Source organism: Zootoca vivipara, chromosome 3 (assembly GCF_963506605.1).
Source record: "Zootoca vivipara chromosome 3, rZooViv1.1, whole genome shotgun sequence".
NCBI lineage: Eukaryota > Metazoa > Chordata > Lepidosauria > Squamata > Lacertidae > Zootoca > Zootoca vivipara.
In genome coordinates, this window is record NC_083278.1 from 102,457,241 (window position 1) to 102,478,342 (window position 21,102).

General features: G+C 45.3%; 1 protein-coding gene across 1 annotated transcript in view; it reads right to left on the minus strand.

The window, feature by feature from the left end:
- The window catches only part of PTK7 (protein tyrosine kinase 7 (inactive)), a 114,931-nt gene that overhangs the window by 20,044 nt on the left and 73,785 nt on the right, over positions 1–21,102 (minus strand). The window contains exons 2-8 of the mRNA XM_035111158.2: positions 15,251–15,544; positions 11,182–11,284; positions 9,985–10,175; positions 8,580–8,730; positions 7,642–7,772; positions 4,510–4,779; positions 3,110–3,243 (exon numbers count right to left, since the gene is read on the minus strand). Of these exons, the coding sequence (XP_034967049.2) occupies positions 3,110–3,243; positions 4,510–4,779; positions 7,642–7,772; positions 8,580–8,730; positions 9,985–10,175; positions 11,182–11,284; positions 15,251–15,544 (1,274 nt within the window). The remainder of the gene's footprint in view (positions 1–3,109; positions 3,244–4,509; positions 4,780–7,641; positions 7,773–8,579; positions 8,731–9,984; positions 10,176–11,181; positions 11,285–15,250; positions 15,545–21,102) is intronic.

Consider the following 21,102-nt stretch of genomic DNA (forward strand, 5'->3'; position numbering starts at 1 on the left):
CTACCAGTTCGAAAGCACACAGTGCAAGTAGATAAATAGATACCGCTCTGGTGGGAAGGTAAACGGCGTTTACGTGTGATGCTCTGGTTTCGCCCGAAGCGGCTTAGTCATGCTGGCCACATGACCCAGAAAAACTGTCCGTGGAAGCAGACAAGCACCGGCTCCCTCGGCCTTTAAAGCGAGATGAGTGCCGCAACCCCAGAGTCGTTCGCAACTGGACTTAATTGCCAGGGGTCCCTTTACCTTTACCTTTAAGCCCCCCCAAAACAATTCCAGGGGGTGATTTTCTGCAGGCTACTTCTTCCGTTTCCACTGCCGGAGACTACAGTGGTACCTTGGGTTAAGAACTTAATTCGTTCTGGAGGTCTGTTCTCAACCTCAAACTGTTCTTAACCTGAGGTACCACTTCAGCTAATGGGGCCTCCCGCTGCCGCCACCGTGTGATTTCTGTTCTCATCCTGAAGCAAAGTTTTTAACTCAAGGTACTATTTCTGGGTTAGCGGAGTCTGAAACCTGAAGCGTCTGTAACCTGTATAGCTGGACCTGCTCATTCAAAGTAGCCTTTATTTTTACCCTTATGCCTTTTCAGAGCCCCAAATGTTCACTTTGATTGGCGGAATTGGCGCTTTTACAGGTGCCACATAATACTGCACCACATCTGTAAGAACCTGATCATTTAGTGTGGGAGCATCAACTTTGGAACTCCCTGCCTATTGATATTAGGTAGGCACCTTCGCTATTCTTTTTGGTGTCTGCTGAAGTCATTCAATAATAAATTATTACTTATCTGAAGGCAGCTCTGTATTGGGAAGTTCTCAATGTCTCATTTTTCACTTTTTTTTTTTTTACATTCTTCTGCAAGCCGCCCAGAGTGGCTGTAGCAACCCAGTCAGATGGGTAGGGTATACAAGTCATAAACTATTACAAATGATTGTTCTTATTCAGACAAGCCTACCCAGGTGTTTAGAAAGTGTGCATGAGTTTTAATTCATTTTAGTCCATTCCATTGCGGTTTTAACTTTCTGCACGTTTGAAATCACGGCTGTAAATTTTTCCGTGATAATTTTACCGTTTTATCTTTTCTGTAAGCTGTTTTTAAGGGTTCCCTCCCCCCCCTTACAATCAAGCAGTAAATAAATTTATGATATAAATAAATCATCAGCACGTTAGGGCATCCCTGGTTTGCCTCGGAAAAGAATAGCAAAGAACCACTAAATAAAAATAAAAATCAGAAGAGTCCCCCCCCCAAAAAAATTCTTTTATTAAAAGGTGTAAGTAGGAAAGTGAAAAGACTATTTTGTAGGCAGCAGGACTGGCTCTGGCACCAGCCCCAATGCCCCACAGCAGAATTAAAAAAAAACCTCAAGTGCCCCCCTTTTCTACCTGGCACAGTCAAGTCTCCACTACCGACGAGGTTCTAGTTGCCTCATGTCTGAAACAGCCAGAACAGGGCCTTGTTTCTAGAAGCATCTCACAGGGGAAAGGGGGACTGAAAAAGGGAGACTGCAAATGAAATCTTCTTTAGTTCTGTGTCAGATGCCTGAGCCCGTCTCCCTTTTGTTGTTGTTTTTTTAATGAAAAGGATTTAATTTCATAATAGGATTAAGCCGGTTGGAACCTGATACACAAACGTACGCACATATAGAGAGAGACAGCCACGGGACACAGTCAGCTGTTGAACTGCAAGACCACACAACAAGGGTTTAAATCAGGCATCCCCAAACTGCGGCCCTCCAGATGTTTTGGCCTACAACTCCCATGATCCCTAGCTAACAGGACCAGTGGTCAGGGATGATGGGAATTTTAGTCCAAAACATCTGGAGGGCCGGAAGTTTGGGGATGCCTGGTTTAAATGAGCATGTGTGAGAGAGAGAGCATACCTGCCAAGTTCCTCTCTGAAAAGTAAGTGACCGGACCGGAAGTGGCATACCGGAAGTAGCGCTGTCGCCATTTTTTCAACTGGGCAGAGCATGCTCAGAAGTGACTTTTGATGCTGCTGTGCCCAGTTCCAAAATGGCCGCCGCACCAGAAGTCATGCTGCGCCAGAATAAACCGGGAAAAAACAAAAAATTCCATTTTTTTCGGCTGGGGACAGCTGGAAAAACGGGGGTTTCCCGGGGAATACGTGAGACTTGGCAGCTATGGAGAGAGAGAGAAATGGCGGCTCTAACCAGAGGCCACACAGCCGTGTTTAATTGAGTTGGTTCACTGTGCTGTAATAGGTGGGGAGGGGGCCTCTCTTGAAAGCACCAATGCGCCGCTTCTTGAAATACTGCATTTGGGATGTGTGCATGTACACTCACGTACAAAAAGGCACCCCTAAGACACAGGCATAATGCCTCCGACAACCAGCTGCTAGGAATCGCAGGTGGGCAGAGTGCTGTTGTGCTCATGTCCATTCTGAGGCTTCCTGCAGGCAGCTGGCCAGACAGAAAGCTGTACTAGATTATTATTATTTATTGAATTTATATACCGCCCTGTACCCAGAGGTCTCAGATGGGGGTCACACGGATGGGCCCACTCGCCCGATTCAGCAGGTTCATCTTATGCAGCACAACTGAGAATCCTCTACTCCTGTCCCCGAAACAGTAAAAAGAGAACTGGGTAGGGGCAGCAGGAGGGAGAGGATGCACTGCTTAAACTTGTAGGGATGTGGGTGGCACTGTGGTCTAACCACTGAGCCTCTTGGGCTTGCCAGTCAGAAGGTCGGCAGTTCGAATCCCCGTAACCAGGTGAGCTCCCGTTCCTCTGTTCCAGCTCCTGCCAACCTAGCAGTTCGAAAGCACACCAGTGCAAGTAGATAAATAGGTACCGCTCAGGCGGGAAGGTAAACGGCGTTTCTGTGCGTTCTGGCTTCCGTCATGGTGTTTCGCACCAGAAGCGGTTTAGTCCTGCTGGCCCCATGACCTGGCAATCTGTCTGCGGACAAATGCCAGCTCCCTCGGCCTGAAAAGCGAGATGAGCACCGCAACCCCATAGTCGCCTTTGACTGGACTTAACCATCCAGGGGTCCTTTACCTTTACCTTTTACTGCTTAAACTATAGAGCAATAAAGGAGACGCAGCTGCAGAATTGGGGAGCCAGTTCCACAAAGCCCCTCAGCGCTCACCTCTGAAATGGGGATGCCATTGCGAAACCAGCTGACCGTGGGCTTCAGAGACGCTTTGCTGAGACAGTGGAGGTATCCTGGCTTGCCCTCTTCCAGCTGGCTGTCCTTGGGCTTTTCCACCCATTTTGGCATAGCTGGAGGCAGGAGAGAAAAGTGGACACTCGTCACAGCTGACTCCAGAGCAGGAAAAACAATAAGAACATCCCATGCCATCTTAAGCAGAAGAGGCCTGCTGAATAACTCGCCCAAGAGTCGCAGCAGCATCTGTTTCTTCATCGGCAATAGAGGTAGTAATTCAAAGAACGTGGCAAGGAAGCCATCGTTGACCTGCTGAAAGGATCTAATGAAGAGATAGGGAACCTTTTCCAACCAGAGGGCCACATTTCCTCAAGGGCAACCTTCTGGGGGCCGCACACCAGTGGTGGGAGGGGGCCCGAGGTCAAAGTGGGTGAGGTGACAGATATTACTCGCACCCAGGTACACCAAAAGCCTGAGGTTTCCACACACACCGGCAGCACATACACCTCTCCATCCTCCATACATCGTGGTCCCTTCCAACTCTATGATTCTGTGAATTCATAGAACTCTATGATTCTATCATTATCACAGTTCAAGGGCAGTTTCCAGCCAGGAAAAAGGACTTTGAAGAGGGAGCAGAGCAGAGCCATTGAGGGAAATAGCTTGGAGCTCGGCCTGGGAAGAGTGCTGAGGGCCGTATAGAGAGAACTGGAGGGCCATATTCAGTCCCCAGACCATGCCTGCCAAGTCTCCTGATGAAAAATGCGGGAACAGCAGCAGCGTGGCGCCGGAAGTTGCGTAGAAGCAACTTCTGGGGCTGCTCTGACTATGTGTGGGCACCAGAAATAGGGCAGAGCGACACCGGAAGTCGCTTCTACGTGTCTGGCGGCCATCTGGGTGGTGGCCGCATGGCAGCGACCGTCACCAAGATGGCCGCCGGGCATGCGTAGAAGCGACTTCCGGTGCCGCTCTGCCCAATTTCCGGTGCCCACACATGGTCAGAGCAGCACCCAAAATGGAGGCTCCCTGGCAGGTAGCAAATCTGGGGGATTTCCGGGATCTTTCTCCATTCGGGAGAACAGCAGGAAACGGATTACAATCCGGAGGTTTCCCGCGAAAAACGGGATACTTGGCAGCTAAGCCCCAGACCCGAGGTTCCCCACCGCTGATCTTGTGAAAACCACAGTTCGGTCCTGAACTCCAGAGCAGGGCCAATCCAGTCCCAAGAACCAAGGAGCAGCTGGTTTTCTCCACCAAACTCTCAACCCAGAACCAGAACTGGATACTCCCTTTCCTTTCCCATACCACCCATGACTCTCTCCCTTTGAAACCACACAGTGCTCCTTCCGCGCTCTCAGTATCTGCAAAAGGAGTCTGCTTACTAGCTACTGTGATGGTCAAGTTCTGCTTCTTCTCTCCAGCCTTGTTCACCGCATGACAGGTGTACACTCCAGAGTCCTTTTCTACAACGCTAGTGAAGACAAGGTCCTCGGCTTCTTGGCGTACCCTGCCAGTCGCAGGGAGCGGGGCGCCATTTCTCTCCCACCAGATACGGGGTTCAGGGACCCCCCGAGGCGCTATGCAGGACACCCGCTGCTCTTTGTTGGCGATGAACGTCTTTGGGCCAAACAGGTAGGTGAAATCTTCAATTTCTGAGGAGAAATGCAGGTGTTGAACTTAGAAGGCAGCAGCCAATCAGAAGCCATGCTTTTGTTTTTGAACGTTTTGGAAGTCGAACAGACTTCTGGAATGGATTCTGTTTGACTTCCAAGGTACGACTGTAGTCGTATTTTTCAGGAAGGTGAACTCAAAGGGACTTGGAAAAAAAAGTGAACCGTAAAGAGAAGTGTATAAACGATTGTATGGAAGGCCTAAAATGCTCCGATGTATGTAATAAAAGAGCAGATTCAACTGAACCTTGTCCCACTGAAAGATAAGTGATTGGTGGTTGGGGGGGGGCGCGGAATCAGTGTTATATTGCCACATGTGGACCACTCAGGTCTTGGGGAAAAGGTGCAGGAGGCCTAGTTCAGTCAGCTCTGCCCTACTCAGAATTATGTCAAGGACAAGACCCTTCAGACCAAAGCCTTGGAAGCTAGGGGAATATCCCAACAATCCCTAAAAACAGTGTGGTTCCCTGTATCAACCATATTGGGCCCTACTATCAGCATCAAAAAGACTAAAATCATGGCCCCTGGTTCCATCACCTCCTGGCAAATAGAAGGGGAAGAAATGGAGGCAGTGAGAGATTTTACTTTCTTGGGTTCCATGATCACTGCAGATGGTGACAGCAGTCACGAAATTAAAAGACGCCTGCTTCTTATGAGGAGTTGAAAGGTAAATTAGATGATTGGCTCCAATACCACCAGTTAAACAAAGTGTTTAGAATGGACAGATTAGTTGGTTTTCAAACAGAGAAGTCAAAGGTTGAAACAGAATTGTTAGAACCCAAGACGAAAATACTTTCCAGAATGTATAAATTGTTGCTAGAGTGGCATACGAAAGATGAACAAACAAAAAATGCTATGATTTTGTGGGCAAAAGATGTGGGTCATAATATTATGATTGAGGAATGGGAGAAACTGTGGCATGAGAATATTAAGTTTACTGCGTGTAGTTTACTAAAGGAAAATATTATGAAGATGATGTATAGATGGTATCTTACACCAGTAAAATTAGCAAAGATATACCACAACCATGATAACAAATGTTGGAGATGTAAGAAAGAAGTAGGCTCATTTTATCATATGTGGTGGACATGTCCACTAGTGAATGACTTCTGGAATAAGATTTATAATGAACTCAAGAAAGTGTTGAAAAACACATTTGTTAAGAAACCAGAAGCATTCCTAGTGGGCATTGTAGGAAAGGAGATTCCTAAGAAGAAGGTATCTTTTTTTATGTATGCCACCACAGCAGCGAGACTTCTGATAGCTAAATACTGGAAGCAACAAACACTACCAACGATCGATGAGTGGCAGATGAAGATGATGGAATTTATGGAATTGGCTGAGATGACCGGACGAATCCGCAACCAGGGAGAAGAAGCGATGGAAGAAGAATGGAAAGATTTTAAATTTTATTTAAAAAAGTATGCTAAAGTAATATTCTAGATTAGAAATTAAGTTGTAAATAAAACTGTGGAATATGTGAAGATGTTATTTAGAAAGGAAAAAAAAGAGATTTTTAAAAAGGTGATTACTTTGATATAGAATTTGCTAGTTGGAATTGTATACAAGAACCACAGGGACGGGAACCCGAGGAGGTCCCAATTTACATTGTGAGGGAGATAAGATATAAGGTTTTATATGTTTTTGTTCCTTGTCTTTTTCTTTTGTATTTTTACTCTTTTTGTTATCTTGCTTTTTTCTTATTGTTTTAAATGTTTTGTTAATCTTTTTTTGGAAAACTAATAAAAATATTATTATTTTTTTTAAAAAGACGCCTGCTTCTTGGGAGAAAAGCAATGACAAACCTAGACAGCATCTTAAAAAGCAGATACATCACCTTGCCGACCAAAGTCCGTCTAGTTCAAGCTATGGTTTTCCCAGTAGTGATGTATGGAAGTGAGAGCTGGACCATAAAGAAGGCTGATCACCGAAGAATTGATGCTTATGAATTATGCTGCTGGAGGAGACTCTTGAGAGTCCCATGGACTGCAAGAAGATCAAACCTATCCATTCTGAAGGAAATCAGCCCCGAGTGCTCACTGGAAGGACAGATCGTGAAGCTGAGGCTCCAATACTTTGGCCACCTCATGAGAAGAGAAGACTCCCTGGAAAAGACCCTGATGTTAGATAAAGATGGAGGGCACAAGTAGAAGGGGACGACAGAGGGCGAGATGGTTGGACAGTGTTCTCGAAGCTACGAACATGAGCTTGACCAAACTGCAGGAGGCAGTGGAAGACAGGCATGCCTGGCGTGCTCTGGTCCATGGGGTCAAGAATAGTCGGACACGACTAAACAACTAAACAGCAGCAATCAGCAGGGGAGGCCCCACTGGTGCTGCCACCACCAGGTTGTTGGCTAGTTAGTTCTGACCCACAATACGGTCTTCTTGGCGAGGCAGTTCTCCATAGGGGGAATTCCTTCATTGCTCCCCCCGACACCATTTTATTAAAATTGCAATAGAAAGAAAGAAAGTTAGAAAGTTAGAAAGTTAGAAAGTTAGAAAGTTAGAAAGAAAGAAAGAAAGAAAGAAAGAAAGAAAGAAAGAAAGAAAGAAAGAAAGAAAGAATTATTAAATCTCAGGAGGCATTTGACAAATGAAAGACTCTGTCTCCCTGCCAACACTGAAATTAATAGCAATGAAATTCCTATGGGACTGTTTTCAAATGTTTTAAATTATTTTAAGAGGCTATTAAACTGTTTTAAGTGTGCTTTTATTTCATCTGTAATTGCATTTTGTTTTAACACCATGTTGTTGTTGTTTGGTACGCAGCCCTCTTTCGGGCAAACAGAAATGTAACAATGAATTCAATAAGCAAGAAATCTTTTGGAGGTGCTCATCATACCTGCCAGCTGCAGCGTTGCCTCCAAAACAACGGCCTTCCCCCTCTGCCCACGACCAACACATTTATAGACTCCTGCACTGCGCGGTTTCACCTGAGGTATCAGCAAAGAGCCGTTGGAGAACAGCACCGTCCTTTGGGGACAGGGAGAGAAGAAGACTGGCGTCAATGACCTTTCAGCAGAAGAGGTGCTTACAGGCAAAGGCAGGCTTGCCTCTGTGAAACACCCCCCACCCCCCCTATTTTTAGATAAATATATTTTATACTGAAATTTCCATCACGACAGACATTGTAAGTAAAAACCACAAGGCTACCAAAGCAGCACAGAATGAATACAGGATCATGAATGTTTCATCATAAAAAAGCATATAAGACATAATTATTGTGAATGGGAAGGATCAGTGTACCTTTAGAGCAGGAGTCCCCAAACTAAGGCCCGGGGGCCGGATGCGGCCCAATCGCCTTCTAAATCCGGCCCGCGAATGGTCCGGGAATCAGCATGTTTTTACATGAGTAGAATGTGTCCTTTTATTTAAAATGCATCTCTGGGTTATTTGTGGGGCATAGGAATTTTTTCATATATATTTTCCAAATTATAGTCCGGCCTCCCACAAGGTCTGAGGGACAGTGGACCGGCCCCCTGCTGAAAAGGTTTGCTGACCCCTGCTTTAGACCTAGCCATAGCTGACCATGTTTTCAGGTGGGCTTTCTATTAACCAAAGTTGCCGTTGTGTCTTGAATAAAAGGATACCAATGAAAAATACAGCAGCCCTGTATGCTTAAGCCTAATTAAGGTATGAAGGGATTGATACCACAGAGTAAGCTGTCTTGCCAGGCTTTAGCTACTTCCACTTCCCTTACGTCGGGAGTTAATGGGAAATATGTATTTCACATGAGCAGCACCCACCAGAATGTTTCTTGCCCTTAAAGGGGCGGCTTACCTGGACTTATTGGAAACAGGAGTGTCGTCTTCGAATAGCCATTCCTGGGTGGGAGGTGGCACAGCCTGGAACTTGCAGTGGAACATGGCCTCCTCATTCCGATTGACAATCTGGTTCTCAGGAACAATCACGGGGCGGGGAAAGCTTTCATCTGGCGTGAGGAAAAGGAGAACATGAGAAAGTGATGTTTATCGCATAAGAAGAGCCCATCTATATCTGGTCCACAATGGCCCGTCAGATGCCTACCGGAAGCCCAGGAAATAAGCGCAGCACTTCTTGAGCCCCAGCAACTAGTACCCAAAGGCATACTGCCTCTGACCCCGAAATAATATATAGCCTCATGACTAGCAGCTACTGACAGCCTTGTGCTTCACTGTTACACCTTGTGGCAGTGAACCGCCCGGCGTCAGGGGTGGGTGCCAGGAGCAGTAACAACTCACACGGTGTCAGTGAACTCTCTATTCAAAGGCACAAGCAGCTCAGGAGGCCAGGCCTAGTGAGCACAGCAACTCTTCCCGGCAGATCCTGCCCCAACGCAGCAGTTGCGAGGACTGAAGGCCTTCCCACAGTTCCCCAAGTCTCTTCTTTCCCCGGGTCCTTGCCAATCAATCTGAGACTCTGTTGCTGTGCCTGTCTTTGCTCCACCCTCTTCATACCTCTTCTGGTCCCAGAAGACCAACAGGGAGAGGAGCTGCTCGCGGCAGGAGGGGGAGACCCCCTGGTTTCTTCAGCAGCCTCTCTGATCTCCTCCTCCTGGTCTTCTCCCTCTGACCACTCGTCGTCATTCCACCACCAATCCCCTGTCTTTTTTCCCCAGCTGGTGCCCCCCACCCCTCCTTTGCTAGTCCATGACACTGTGTGCAGTCTGAAGAATTGTGTCCCTCCTGAATTAAGCAAGGTGCCTCCCTCCGGGTCAATATAGTGGTTCCTCTGGTTACAAACTTAATTCGTTCCGGAGGTCCGTTCTTTAACCTGAAACCGTTCTTAACCTGAGGTACCACTTTAGCAAATGGGGCCTCCTGCTGCCACCGCCACCGTCACACGATTTCTGTTCTCATCCTGGGGCAAAGTTCTTAACCTGAGGTACTACTTCCGGGTTAGCAGAGTCTGTAACCCGAGGTACCCCTGTAGTTTCCTTTCTTAAAATAAAAGGCAAAGAGGCATAAGAGAATGAGGACGGGAGCTTTTATATCTGCAGGCACACCTCTGGCTAGAACGCAACATCCAAGCAGGACCACCACCGCGATGCAAGATTCTTCTATAGAGCTGTCTGCAGAGGCCCCTGTGGTTATCTCTTGGATGCAGTCCCTGGGCAATTACATCCCTGGGCTTACCCTGTGTCCATCAAAAGGCAACGAAGCCATCACTCAAGACCTTTCCCACAATGAGAAACACACCAACTTGCCTATGATGTTGAGAGTGAAGTTGTTGCTGCTGCACACCGAGGCCATGGCGTTCCGAGCACAGCAGAAATAGACCCCGTTGTCATCCGGGCTGGCGCTCTTGAGGGTCAACGTCCGTTCCTTGTTGCTGACGGAATAGTTGGTTCGGTCGTCTTCAATCTGGGTCCCGTCCCGGAACCACTGGCTCGTCGGGCTAGGAAGACACAGGCAGTCTGATTACAGCCAACAGGGCAATCTTCAAAGGGCAGCTCCAAATGGCTCACCTTTCTCCCCAGTTCCCACCACCACCACAAATGGGTCAGACTCTGCAAAACGATGTTATGCCAAAACTCGTGGAGATCTAGCACTGTTCTACATGCCAACTCTGAATCATTTTCAAATTCCCACAGCATATCCAGGCATCAGCAAGAGGTCTGAAAATCTACCTTCTCTCTGAAGTTCAGAGTTGTTCTATTAAACTCTTCTTAGTGCTTAAAAGTTTCTTAAAGAACGAACCAGACTGAAATACCCCTGACTATATGGGAGGGTAATATCTGGGATACAGCAACGTCTGAGCACCTCAGACATTGCAGGAGGGCACTTAATGTCATAATGAATAGATACCTTCCAATAATAATAATAATAATAATAATAATAATAATAATAATAATATTTATTTATACCCCGCCCTTCCCAGTCAAGACCGGGCTCAGGGCAGCTAACAACAAATAATATCAACACAAGTATAAAAGAAACAATTCAGTTAAAACACAGATTAATACAATGTTAAAATTCAATTTTAAAATTAAAAATCTACAAATAAGATAAAATCATTATGAAATAAAACCTTAGGGGAGCGTAACCGTGGGGTCAGACTGCGTCACGGGCCCCTTTCTTTAACTATGTTAATGACCCAAATCAGGACCTTGTTATACCAACCGCTCAATATTCTCAATGGAGAGGCTATGTTTAAGTAATGTATTTGAATGTTGAATGTGTAAGTGCATGTCTAGAGACCATGGATAAAACAAACACCATTGCATGTACTGCTGGATAAGTGTTTGAGGTCTATTGCATTTGTTTAAAAACCAACTAAAAAATTGTTTAAAGAAAGGTTTATTGGAGGAAGGAGTTTCCAGGGGTGTCTTTTCTGGGGTGGGAATGCAGGAGAGATAGCCGGCAGAAACAGTTTAAGATCGTTCACAACGGCGACTCCTTACCGAGGGTGCCCATCGATATGGCATCGCAACGTTACTGGAGCAGAACTCTGTATATCTTCCGCTCTGGCCGGGTTCTTCAGGACAACTCCCCCTGTTTCGATCCCTAATGAAAAGAGGGTGGGGAGAGAAAACAAAACAAAGGTCACTTTCAGGCCTCTGTGCTTTGGAAACGGAAGCATCCGTATACCTGACACCAGGTGTCAAAGGGTCACCAAAGGAATGCAAGACGGCTTCCACCTTTGCATTACGGCACTTGCTCTGCACTGGGGAAAACCCCCACTGAGCTGCATATTGGCAATGCAAACCATTTATCAGTCCTGCCTATATATAAGGACCCAGGTGGCGCTGTGGGCTAAACCACTGAGCCTAGGGCTTGCTGATCAGAAGGTCGGCAGTTCGAATCCCTGTGACGGGGTGGGCTCCCGTTGCTTGGTTCCAGCTCCTGCCAACCTAGCAGTTCAAAAGCACATCAAAATGCAAGTAGATAAATAGGAACCGCTACAGCGGGAAGGTAAACGGCGTTTCCATGTGCTGCTCTGGTTCGCCAGAAGCGGCTTTGTCATGCTGGCCACATGACCTGGAAGCTATACGCCAGCTCCCTTGGCCAATAATGCGAGATGAGCGCGCAACCCCAGAGCCGGTCACGACTGGACCTAATGGTCAGGGGTCCCTTTACCTTTACCTTTTGTATATTATTATTCCAATCGCATCAGGTACTTTTATATTAACACATAAACTTTAGGAAGCCTTAGAGCATGGGTAGGCAAACTAAGGCCCAATCGCCTTCTAAATCTAGCCCGCAGACAGTCTGGGAATCAGCGTGTTTTTACATAAGTAGAATGTGTCCTTTTCTTTAAAATGCATCTCTGAGTTATTTGTGGGGCATAGGAATTTGTTCATTTCCCCCACTCCCAAATTTAGTCCGTTCTCCCCCCCCCCACAAGGTCTGAGGGACAGTGGACTGGCCCCCTTCTGAAAAAGTTTGCTGCCTTAGAGTGGTAGCCTCAGGTGAAAAAGCTAGTAAGATACAGCCTCTGTTCAATTTGTGCTTGGAAATAGCTATACAAAAAGAAGCGAGCTCTCATGTCGCAGTCAGCTCTGCACCTGCTTGAGCCCTGGGGTACTGAGAACAGGAGGCCAGGTAATAACTAGCAGGAGAAATGTTGTGCCACCTATTGTCTGAGACTCAACAAAAACGGCAGGTGGAAAATTTCGGTTTCCATATGGAAGGCTTCCATTCTATGTGGTTGGCAAATTCCCCCAGTCAAAGAATTAGGTATACAGTGGTACCTCGCAAGACGAATGCCTTGCGCAACGAAAAACTCGCAAGACGAAAGTGTTTTGCAATCTTTTTGTTGACTTGCAAGACAAAGTTTTCTATGGCCGCGCTTTGCAAGACGATTTTTTTTTGCATTTTTTCTTTTGTCTTCTTCTTTGCTTTGCTTACACAAGATGAAATTTTCGCAATACAAAACGACTTGAGGAACAAATTAATTTCGCTTTGCGAGGCACCACTGTATATGGGTCTAAAGGAGATGTTTGGGCCCTGCAGCCCTCCAGGTGTTTCTGGACTACAATTCCCATGAGTTGTGGCTACTGGCCTTGCTGGCTGGGGCTGGTGGGAGTCGGAGTCCCAACCAACACCTGGAGAGACACTGGTTCCCTACCTCTAGTCAAAAGTGATTGATATTTCAAGGAGCAGCCCTGCCCCGGTGGATGATGGAGCAAAGTCTAGGTTCTCTTGTCAAATGCCTGTATTTACAAATACTCCAGTCATATGTAGTACTTGTTGTTTTGGCGCATCACAAAAGTCGTGGGACGTTTCCGAAGCAGCCCCTGAAATTTGCCATGCGCATTTTCCACCTTTCTATCAGTGAAGACACCCAGGTTGCCAGGATGACACCTGAAGTCTCCACCACCTGGAGATGCATGCCTGGGGATCCTTGGATCTTGACTGTTTTCACCCACTGGCAACGCATCCTGTAGAAGTCTATCCATTGTATTATATTTGCACAGTCAGAATGAATTTCAGGAACCAAAAAACCGTATTGAAAACTACGACTTTCGAGCCGTCTGGATCAACAAATGGCAACTGGGTATTCTAATTTGTTGACTGTAACCCTGGTCTAAGGAGCCATTTGTCGCCTGGCTTATATATCTTGAGTTTCTAACACTGTTCCAAAGTTAGAGCTGCCATAGGTCCGGATTTTCCTGGAAATTAACGGGGTTTCCAAAGCGCAGCTGACATTTGGGGGGGGGGGTCCCGAAAGGTGGCGCTTTGTCCTGGCTCAACAACTAGCTCAACAATTTTCAGGGTGTCCTGGTTTGTTTTGTTTTTTTAACTTTTTGAAATATGGCAACCCTATCCAGAGAGGACTTTCTACAATTACATTGCAGCAGGTGAGAGCTATTGTATATGTTATCTGATCACACTGAAGAGCACAGCTGGGCCACTAATGAGGATGTCACATTCCTGCGGCTCTGCAGCAGAATTCATGGCAGGAGAGAGGGAGAGGGGGAGAGAGAGAGGCAAACATCAAAATGTGCCAGCCAGAGGATTTACACCTGAGATGCTAAACCCAAACTGGCAGGCTAAACCAGACATTCTCTCCATTGCTTACATCTGGCTCCTTGCAAATCCCTCCTGTCTCCTTTTGTGTTGGCCTCACTCTGAACCAAGAATGACATTTGTAGTAGGCTTCCGTACAGCCTGGCTCCATGAGCTGGCTCTGCCTAGGTATTGGCCAATGGGACTAAGCTACTGTAAGAGAGCCGTAAAGCTCTGCCATTTCAGTAACTGCTTTCTGGAACAATCCCTTGCCACAGGGAAAAACATGCAGCTGCAGCTCACGGGAAGGTTATGCGTTTAATCTTCATCCCACCTTTTTGCAGTGGTGGTGAAGGCAGAGTATGCGCAGGGTTGCGAGGCAGCCTCTGATCCAAGCAGGCTTCGGGCCAAGATAGTAGCTGCACACTTTCCTTGCAGTTTTTTGCCTACTGGGAGGAGAAAACAGTGGTTTCTCCAAAGCCCCTTTTCCTTGTTGCCTGCTGAGCACATTCTTGTGCCGGCGTGATTGAGAGAATAGATATGTGCGTGCATGGAAAGAGTGTCTGAGCACACCCAGTGCGCCTGCGATCTGGGTGAAAGGAACAGCAGGTGCATGTTTAAAGGGACGCATTTGAATGAGTCGCAAAACTCGCTATTTTAAAGTCCTGGCTTTTTGAGCAACGGTTCACACAAAAGTGGACTTTCCTGATCACCTAACAACGATGTGGAACCCAGGGTTAAAAAAATATAAAAAAGCGCCTTATAACATTATATCAAATTGTTGCGCAGGCTCTCTCTAGAAAGTAACCGGAGGTGTTTTTCTAGGTTGTTTAGCCACCAACTCTTATTCTCTATTATACTATTTGCTTTTCTACTCTTCAGCCCAAAGGTTCCTAGTGTGGCAGAGAACAATACAGTCGTACCTTGGTTCTCGAACACAATCTGTACCGGAAATCTGTTCGACTTCCGAAAATGTTCGAAAACCAAGGCGCAGCTTCCGATTGGCTGCAGGAGCTTCTTGCACTCAATCGGAAGCTGCAGAAGCCGCGTCGGACATTCGGCTTCCAAAAAACGTTCACAAACTGGAACACTCACTTCTGGGTTTGTGGCATTCGGGAGCCAAAATGTTTGATTAGCAAGGCATTTGGCTTCCAAGATACGACTGTATATTGAAATATACAAATCCATACCAACCCCACTCCATAAAACCAACTTCTTGTGTGTATATAGTTTAGACTAGATATAAAGTTGGTGTGTATGAAAAACCTTTTTGGGGGGTGGGATGGGGGAGGCGGGTTTGGTTCCCACTGTTGATTTTTTTTAAAAGTATACAAGTAGTTTGGAGGCTACAATTTTAGTTTGTTGCCATAATTATTTTTTCACACTTTTGGGAAGGCTCCTCTCTGAAAGGTAGCATATACATATTTCAAATACCATCCATTGTTTGTGCCAGTCTGGATTCAATAATACTGGTGCCGAAACCAACCAACCAAGCCCAGTTTGTAAACAAGGTGCGCTTACACTTTATGTTAAAAGATGCATTTGTGGTCCGAGCTTCTTCTCCCGTCACTACGTTCCTGGCCACACACTGAAAGTTCCCGCCATCTTGCTGCCGGTCAACAGATGTGAACTGAAGGCTGCTGCCTTCCTTGAAGCGGCGCTCCGTGTCCTGGACGGGGACCCCATTCTGCAGCCACTCAAACTCTGTGTCTCTTGGTTCCTCCACTTCGCAGCGCAAAATGGCGCTGCGGCCATGGAAAGCATCCTGGGAGTACGGCTCCTTCGTGAAGGATATCTTAGCTTGAGTCCCAACAGCTGGAGGAAAAAAGCAAAGGAGAAAGAAGATAAGACCTCAAACCGTGGAACTTTTTTCTTCGGGGGGGGGGGGATAGAGGAAAACAATATGCATCCTTAAATTATAGTAAGACTAACATATTGGGCTGCATTGGAAGAATCCCAGCAGCCACTGAAAATATCAACTAAATTTCTAATTCTTGGGATTGTGGAGATCGTTAAAAATTCCATTGACACTTATAATTCTTCTTCAGCAAAGGTTCTCCCCTCCTGCCCTGAGGTAGCAATAATAAGAATAAGAATAAGAATAAGAATAATTTATTATTTATACCCCGCCCATCTGGCTGGGTTTCCCCAGCCACTCTGGGCGGCTTCCAACAGAAAAATAAAACACTGTACTGTAATCTATTAAACATTAAAAGCCTCCCTCAACAGGGCTGCCTTCAGATGTCTTCTAAGAGTCTGGTAGTTGTTTTCCTCTTTGGCATCTGTTGGGAGGGCGTTCCACAGGGCAGGTGCCACCACCGAGAAGGCCCTCTGCCTAGTTCCCTGCAACTTGGCTTCTCGCAACGAGGGAACCGCCAGAAGGCCCTCGGTGCTGGACCTCAGTGTCCGGGCAGAATGATGGAGGTGGAGACGCTCCTTCAGGTATACTGGACCGAGGCCATTTAGAAGATGTATCTGGGGCAAGAGTGTCCTGTTGCCACAGGCAGCAGACCAGAACCCCCCAAAAGTCTGATGCCCACCCAACACGCTGTTCTCAGTTTGAGCTGTGAAGCTCTTTCGAAAATGGCAGGCTCTAGTCTACTGCTATGGCCTGACTGTGTGAAAATTGAGCTGCACGAGTCTTTTCCTCCCGATGACACAAAAGCAAACTTCTAGTGGCTTTCCACTATTAAAGTTACAAAAGAAAGTTTTCAGACCTGCAAAATATGGTTAGAGAGCATGCTTTTAGCCCTGAAATAATGCTGCTTCCCACATGATTAGGTAGTATACTCTCCCAACTATGGCATGTACACAAGGGAAGTGGTCTTGCAGGAAAGAGCCCATCTAGAACATGTAAACAGAGCTGGAGCTTAAAGAAAGGACGAGCATCAACATTAAACTCCTCTCCAATCCACGCCACCTAGCTGTCTAGGTGTGGAGCACATTGCTGTAATGTGAAACCCACACAAAGGCATTCTATCCTAACTTGTAAATTCAGAATGGAATGATTTTATGTGGAAAGAAGAGTTTTATTGTTAAATATATACCTTAACAAGGCCCTGAAGTGCTTATGAGATGGGCACCACCTGGACACCAAAATTGAGATTTGCCAGACCTAACAGTAGGAGCTTTATTGCCTTAAGCTATAAAGACTAAGGCGCCATAGCGGGACTGTAAATGACTCTTACGTTTTACGGATCACAAAATCAAGAGTAGGGCCTCCCAGAATCCTCTGTTCACACATGCGGGAAATGTTACAAGGATCCGAAAGCTTGTTCAGATGACCCTGAGCAGTGAACCACAACTCCATTTTCCTCCTTCCCAAGATTATTTCAAAATTAATAACATGGGTTTTTCAAACTGGATTCCACCCCACCCCCCGACATACTAAATTAACTGGGATCCAATTCAGCAGCTTTGAATATGGGCTTTTGGTTTTAATTTACCCTGCTCTCACACCCACCCACCCACCCACACACTGTTCAAAAAGAAGAAAGTCTTTGTGTGCATGCACACACATATTTTTAAAAAATATTTTAAACACATGCTTCCTAGGGATAATCACCTGGGGGAAAGAAATAAGTTAATTACAACTTTGAAACTGCCCAGTTTGGCTGGTATTATAGCTACTCCTTGGGTTAGCCATTGTTTTTGTTGTTTAGTCATGTCCAACTCTTTGTGACCCCATGGACCAGAGCATGCCAGGCACTCCTGTCTTCCACTGCCTCCTGCAATTTGGTCAAACTCATGTTCGTAGTTTCAAGAACACTGTCCAACCATCTTGTCCTCTGTTGTCCCCTTCTCCTAATGTCCTCAATCTTTCCCAAGATCAGGGTCTTTTCCAGGGAGTCTTCTCTTCTCATGAGGTGGCCAAAGTATTAGAGCCTCAGCAATTAGCATCACAAAATTAGCATTAGCATTAGGTGAGCAATTAGCATTACACAGAAAAAAGGCATTTTCAGAAATGGAAAATATTCTGCTCCATGTCATGGCCGCTGTGTTTAGTCCCAGCAAGATATTATATGATGGCGGTAGGGAGAGGCTTTGCTGTCAACATTACCAAATTGGTGTCCCAAATATCAAAAGAAGAAAACAAAGCAGGTATGGCTTAATATATGAGGGATGTATGAATGCTTCTTTAGGCTTCAAAATCCAAAAGGCTATACAGTCATACTTCATGTTACGTCCGGTTCAGGATGCGTCTTTTCGGGATACGGACGCGCCGAACCCGGAAGTCCTGGAATGGGTTACTTCCGGGTTCGGTGTACATGCATGCGCAGAAGCGCTAAATTGTGCTTTGTGCAGAAGCGCCGAATGATGTCACGCACCTGTGCAGACGTGGCGCTTCAGGATGCAGCCTTTTAAGAGGGATTTAAGTAATTTCATTTGGATGGGGAAAAAACCAAGGATACAGTACAAATTGCTTACGGATATTAAAGAAAGAGGGGGTTGGGGGGTTCCAGATCTTAGGCTTTACCATGCATCCGCCTGCCTTTGCTGGCTCAAGGAATGGTTTGTATTGGAAGATGAGGAAATATTGACGGTGGAGGGATTTAGAAATACATCTGGTTGGCATACTTACCTGGTTCAGGGAGAGGGAAATAAATTTAAACAATTTTCAGATCATGTTTTAAAGAAAACTTTATTTAAAAATTGGTTGGAGTTCAGGAATCTATTGGAACCTCAAATCCCGTGGTGGGCTTCCCCACTAGAAATGACAGCAGTGGGAGGGAAAATCCAAAAGAGAAATTGTCTAACTTATCAAGACGTATTAGAAAAGAAAGGAGACCAATTAATATTGAAATCATATGAGCAGATTAGGTCAAATTGTGCTAGTTGGCTGCAATATATCCAAGTTCAAAGCCTTTTTAAGGAGCATAAAGTCAAAGGGTTTCCTAAAGGGAAATCCAAGATTCAGGAATTAATAATTGACAATAAGACCAAATTATTATCCAAAATTTATAAATATCTTTTGGAATGGGAATTAAAAGATGAGGAAATAAAGTGTGTTATGATTAAATGGGCACAGGATCTGGGCAAACCAATCTATAAAGTACAATGGGAAAATTTGTTTAAGAGAACAATGAAATTCACGGCCTGCGAAGGAATCAAAGAAAATATGCTGAAAATGCTTTATCGTTGGCACCTCACTCCGGATAAGATTGCCAAAATATATAAAAATACCGATAAAAATTGTTGGAAGTGCAGTAACAGGATAGGGGATTATATGCATTGCTGGTGGGGTTGCATAAAAATTAAAAAATTTTGGGGGGAGGTCTATGAGGAATTAAAAAAAATAGTGAAAGTCACTTTTAAAAGAAAACCGGAATATTTTTTATTAAGTTTGCTTCCAGAAAACCTCCCTAAGGATAGAAGAGACATTTTTCTTTATGGATGTGCAGCAGCACGATTATTGATAGGTCAGAATTGGAAAAAGGAAGAGGCACCAGGGGTAGCAGATTGGCAGATAAAGCTAGTTGAATTTATGAATCTTGACAAAATGACTGCCGTAATTAGAAATGTATCGAAACAGAAATTGATTAAAAAGTGGGAATATGTGGAAGAATATTTTAGGAAGAAGAATATCCAAACGGAGTTAAGGGTCTGTTTAGGTTAGAAGAGAATAGGGGTTTTTTGTTAAAAGAAGCAAGTGAAAAGGAAAGGGATTTATATTAATATGATATAAATGGAGAAATGACAACGCAAGAATATAGTGAATAGGAGAAATAAGCGACACGTTAAGAGTTGGGAAGTGGTTTTATTTTCATATTTGTTGTTTGGATTTTGTGAACATATAATTTTATTGTACATGCTTTTAAAAATGATTCAATAAAGTTTACTTTTTAAATTGAAAAAAAAAAAAAAAAAAAAAAAAAAAAAGGATGCAGCCTTTTCATGTTGCGAACGGGCCTCCGGAACGGATCCTGTTCGCAACCAGAGGTACCACTGTATTTTATGAGGTAAGAAAAAGGAGGGGCATTGCTATGCGAAGCAGAAGGAGCTGGAGGAATTTGCCATTTTTTATGTTTGTGTGAATATCCCAAGCGTTCCCTGTTGCTTGAGTAGCACACGGGAGGACTCTGCCTCCGATAAGATTGCACAAAAGTATTTTTTAAAAAAGGTTTGAAAGATGAACAAAATCATGGCAGGTATGGGGGGGAAATTGTTTCGCTGTTCACTACTGATGTCACAGGTCTAAGAAGATGGAAGCAATGGAAGCACTATTGGCAGTGATGGAGAGACACATTTTCCCCAGCAACAACATTTTGAGTGCTTGTGGGGAAAATGCTACTCCATGACTCTGTCTGGACGCATGACTGTGCCAACTTAAGGGAAAAGGAAAGGTGTGTGATTTTTGATATATTTTTTTAATCCCTCTACAAAAAAAAATTATTGCACAAAATTGAGAAACTGAAAATGGCAGGGTAGGGGTTGTTAGCCTTCGTTACATTAAAGTGTGTTTCAGCCATCCTTCGAACTTGAAAAAGATGGATCAAGAGGCTAGACCTGTGGGTTGTAAAAGGAAGAGGGGGGGGGGGGAAGGCTAAGAAGTGCCATTCTACAGCAGCCTGAACCCAAGCACCCTTGCCTGGTCTTCAAGCTGCTAGCTCTGCAAATTCCAAAGCTTTGCTCCAACTGGGGTTCATCCTTTTGCGGCTACCTGGAATGGTCTACCCTGAAGCTCATGTGTTTCGAAATTTTCAAAGGAGGGTCGCAGAAGTGAGGGAAAGGGTGACATTTCCGCACATAAACGCCCTTTGAAGAAAGCTTACTGAAAGCCGGTGCTTTGATCTGGCCAATAAACAGATATAAAACAGGAATGGGCATAGCCCATGGGCTCTTTCCTTCAGATGCTGCAGTAAAAATCTGTACTGGAAGCCTGCAGGGGAGCTCCACCTAGCAGATGTTTCCAAGGCAAATAAAAGCTGAAGGGTTTCTTTGTGCCCTTCCGCAGATACGCAAGATGCAGGTCACAAGCCCCACACAACATGCACCCAGGCAGGTAAACAGATAATGCACACAATCTATCTAGGTTTCCTGTCCTGGGAAATTTTTAAAAGTGGTCAGACGCTTTACTTTTTTTACCTGGGGCAGGTGGGCGGGGAGGAACCTGTGGCCCTCCAGATGTTGTTGGACCTCAGGGGACATGCTCAGGGACGATGGGAATTGTAGTCCACCAACATCTGGAGAACCATCTATTTGCTGCATGAAGAAGTGATTTCTATTATCTGTCCTGAATCTTCCGACACTCAGCATCATTAGATGGCTATGAGTTCTAGTGCTATGGGGGGACGGACAGACTTTTCTCTATTCTGTTTCCTCTATTCCACACATAATTTTATAAACTTCTACTGCCGTGTCACCTCTTAACA